Below are 4,062 nucleotides of genomic sequence, written 5' to 3' on the forward strand. Positions count from 1 at the left end.
TATTTGAGAAATGTCCATAAATATGACATGAATAGAACATCGGAAAGGAGGGAGAAATTATGGCTAATGCTACAATATTCTGAATGCTTTACTTTTTCACTGTTTAAATAAAAAGTCTAATTCCACACAGTCTATGTCAGTCTACTGAGAAATGGTGATGCAAATGTAGATATTAACAACATCAAATTCAATTCAGCTCTTGAGCATGGCTAATACAGGTCTAGGCTAAAATACAAGGGTAAAAGCAAATGAAATAAGCTTTACTGTTATGTTTTGTTTTGAGATTAGGTAGTTTTTTCATCTGCACTTTTGAAAACAATATTTATACAATTTTGCAAATGGTTCAGATACAAACCAAACAAAAAATGTCTTCTTTATGTTCACTTGTTAATGTGAACAGGACCCATGAGGCAAAGAGTCTGATCTTTAAAACATGTTCGAATTTGATAGCATTCGCAAAGCTGGTACTGGTTTACTAACCAGGTGAAAAATCAACACAGGGAGTCTGAAATAAGTCAAGCAGACAGTGCAAAACTTTTAGAAAGTTTCCCTTCATCAATAGGCAGAAAATCCACGTTTCTTTTACAGTTAACCTGCTGCCCACCCTGAGAGTAGATTATGGTATTTCCTTATTAAGGTCCAAACCAGTTTTGCACCAGTTACCCAATGCATTCTTTGTAGATCACACACAACACACCCATTTTCTTTCCCCCCAAGTAATTTAGGACTCCTTATTTGGAATCTTTGAAGATCAGGTTCAAAGTTTGGCTTGTTTGTTTCATCGGTGGCTAAATATTCTTACCTGGGTCATCATGCCTTATCAAAATCTAATGACAAAGAAACTAACATTCTGCTTTTTGATTTATCAGATGTGCAGATCCATTTTACATAAAGGAGTTTCTAAATAAAAAAATGTCTCCAAACATTTGTGAAACAGATTGATTCTAAGCTAAAACAAATAAAGAAAACTAAATTGTCTTTACTACATTTCATTAGAAGAGAAAGTCAACATTTTCAAACTGTTGGTAACATAAATAGTTGAATTTCCGGTCAAAAGGCATGGTTGTCATTAACTTAAAACCCAACATCACCAACTTGGTCATAAAAAAGGAGGCTACAGTATTCGCAGCCATACCTCAGCTGGACACATATCAAGGTTCAATCTCTTAGTAACCAAATGGCTGTTTGTAAGTGTAAAATCCAACGTAGTTTATATTAGTAAAGTAGGCTAGCTCTGAGCAAATTCTAGTAAAATACAGCTATAATAGCTTGTCTTCTAGCAGGGAGGAGGGTATGTATCAAAAAGTAAATTATAGACATTAAATCAAAAATCTATGCCATATCTATGTCTTAGAAGCTCTAAAAAACATTTATAAAACTGCTGATGGAGCAATTCTTCTTTCCAAGAACAACAGTTCCGACCTGTATTTATATAGTGCTTTATAAAGTGTGGAGAATCCCAAAGCTTTTCATACTACATTCACCCTCTCACCCTTACATTCACAAGCTAATAGTGGTGTTTTACATTGTAGCCACAGCTACCCTGGGGCAGACTAACAGAAGTGAGGCTTTCATTCAATCAGCGTCACCATGATCCCTGACCAGCTGACAACCGTAACAGTAGAGCTTAATCCCCTGCATATTATGCTGTCTTTATGATAATAAAATTACTCTGTTGAAAGCTTTGGGAATGCATGATCTTAATATAGATGTATGTTCCAAATATCCCACAGTCAAAGACATGTAAATAGAGCTCTTTGAAGAAAAGTGATGATGCATGAGTCATGGAGGAAGCATGAATCTAAAAATGCTCAGGAAGTCCAATTAACCCTTGCCTGTTCTTGTGCTAAACAAAAAGTGTCCATTTCCTTCTATTTGGAGTAACAGTGAGAAACCAACAAAGATACAGTAGACTGCACAGACAGATATAGACCTCTACAGATAACTCATCTTTGTGAGGACTAGTATATTAACAGCAATATCTTATAAGTTACACTGCTACAAAACCGACTTTTGGGGATCAGTCCAACTGGAAATTCAAGTCTCCAAACATATAAATCCGAGTGTTTCCTTGTCTTTGTAAAGTTTATTCTTTCCAGTGGTGAAGATCCATTCAGTCATTTAGCAAGACAAAACATTACATTCCATGAAACAGTATAAGTTCCAACTTTGGCTTCCTTCCATACAGTGTGGGGATAAAATATTTAAATACAGCTTCCTCTGTGACTTGGATTTCCCATCAGTGTGGAGGTCAGTCACTGAAGTGGTGAATACTTTGGCCTTCAGCAGTGAGACAGCGCTCCGGCAGGAATCTCACAGGTCAAAAGTCTGTATCCAATAGATTTCAGGAATGCTTTACATAATTATCCTCCAGGGAAAATCAACCCAGCAAGTGAAGACCAATTACACAACCCACATCCTTGGCATCTCTAAGGGGTAGATGATTTAAAATCCCAATGTTGAAAGCCGTGTGGCTTTTAGCTTTGTAGAAAGACAAAGGAAAAATAACAGTCAGAATGGCTAAAAAATAAATTCTACTTAATACATCTGATTTTGTTTAGTCTTTACAAGCGGGTACAGAAGTTTTAAGGAATTTTTTTTTGAGGGACAAGTTTCAGCCCCTTTATAAGAGAGAAAATGTACATATTTTCAAGTCAAGTCAAATCTCGGCATTTAATTGTGAGTCAAAGTAAAGTGAAGATGAAGGTCAAAGTATCATCTTCTCACATTAGAGATACAGTATAGTCTCCATAAAAACAAAATAATTCAGATAGGTTGTGAATTCCAATCCTTGACTTGTACTCAGTGTAATATTACCAGGAAAAATGAACCATTGGTCCACACTTCAATAACTCAATAAGATTTATGATCTAATACCTACTAGCTTACCCTGATTACACAGGATAAAACTGCTTAATGAGACTTAAGTCCTAGACCTTAAAGCCCTGAGTCATTCAACAGGTCTAAGTCTCAAGATTATTATTTATGCAATGCGAGAGACTCTGTCTGATGTTGTTATTTCTTATAAAAGAAGAAGGTTGTTTATTGTATTTTCAATGGGGCCATCAAACCAAAATAATTTACAATATAAAGTTAATGAAGAGGTTTGAGCCTTAGTTGCAGTCTCTCTCTCTCTGTATCCTTCATTTTCATGTCCTATGCCAGGAGATCACTCCTTTTGCTGCACCAGACCACCAGAGCAATCATGGCCAAAGTGAGGAAAACCGGTATGAGAATGAGAATGGTGAGCGTGTCGTCCGGTGGGTCCCCCCATTTCACTCCCTCCATGGTGCAATTGGAAAAAAAGTGCTTGTGAATGCGGATGATGTAGCTCTCTACCAGCGGGTTGGGCCAGTAGCAGTCGACATTGTGGGACTTTGTCTCTGTGCAGAGGGTGAAGATGTGATACTCACTGTGGAGAAAGCCAAAAAAAGATTATTAGAAAAGACAAAAACACATAATTTAAGTGTAAGAGTGACATTATGCAGAGATACATTGGTTGAGTCAAACTAACAAACTCCCATTTAAACCCTACTGTTGTTTGGCTAGAAATAACCTAAGCCATTAGGATTTGGTTAGTAATCCATCATTGTTACCAAGGATATACAGCTATTTAATCCCTTTTTTAGACCAGTAGCTTCCTCTTCTGCAACGTTACTCAGAGATGCACTGAGGCGAGGAGCTCAGCTTTGATTAATTACATCTAGGAATTCCTAATCCTTCTTTCTCTGGTCTGAATTCTTTATCCTGAAAGTACAACTTTTTTTCTCATATAACCCAGGAGCCACTGTTTTTCCAGGTGAAAACTGAGTAGTAGCCTTAGAGCCAAAGTTTAGGATAAAACCTCTTGTCTCCATCTTTGGATCAGAGTAAAGCTAGAGGCGGGGAGATATCTATAAAGCTTTGCTTTCTCTCAGGTGTTGTATCAGAAGCTAGAACAAACTTTGGCAAAGACTCTGCATTGTATTTTGGTCAAAAGGACATAAAAATCTTCTTTTTTTAGGGTTTCCAGAAATTATGGTTATAAGGTATATATATATATATATATATATATATATATAT

General features: G+C 36.5%; 1 protein-coding gene across 1 annotated transcript in view; it reads right to left on the reverse strand.

Moving 5' to 3' along the window:
* Positions 1 to 388: 388 nt before the first annotated feature.
* LOC107095238 (receptor activity-modifying protein 3-like) overlaps positions 389 to 4,062 on the reverse strand; it is a 19,963-nt gene continuing 16,289 nt past the window's right edge. The window contains exon 3 of the mRNA XM_015391240.1: positions 389 to 3,412. Coding sequence (XP_015246726.1) covers positions 3,157 to 3,412 — 256 coding nt within the window. The 3' untranslated portion in view covers positions 389 to 3,156. The remainder of the gene's footprint in view (positions 3,413 to 4,062) is intronic.

The sequence above is a fragment of the Cyprinodon variegatus genome, unplaced genomic scaffold, assembly GCF_000732505.1.
Source record: "Cyprinodon variegatus isolate N-32 unplaced genomic scaffold, C_variegatus-1.0 Scaffold533, whole genome shotgun sequence".
Taxonomy (NCBI): domain Eukaryota; kingdom Metazoa; phylum Chordata; class Actinopteri; order Cyprinodontiformes; family Cyprinodontidae; genus Cyprinodon; species Cyprinodon variegatus.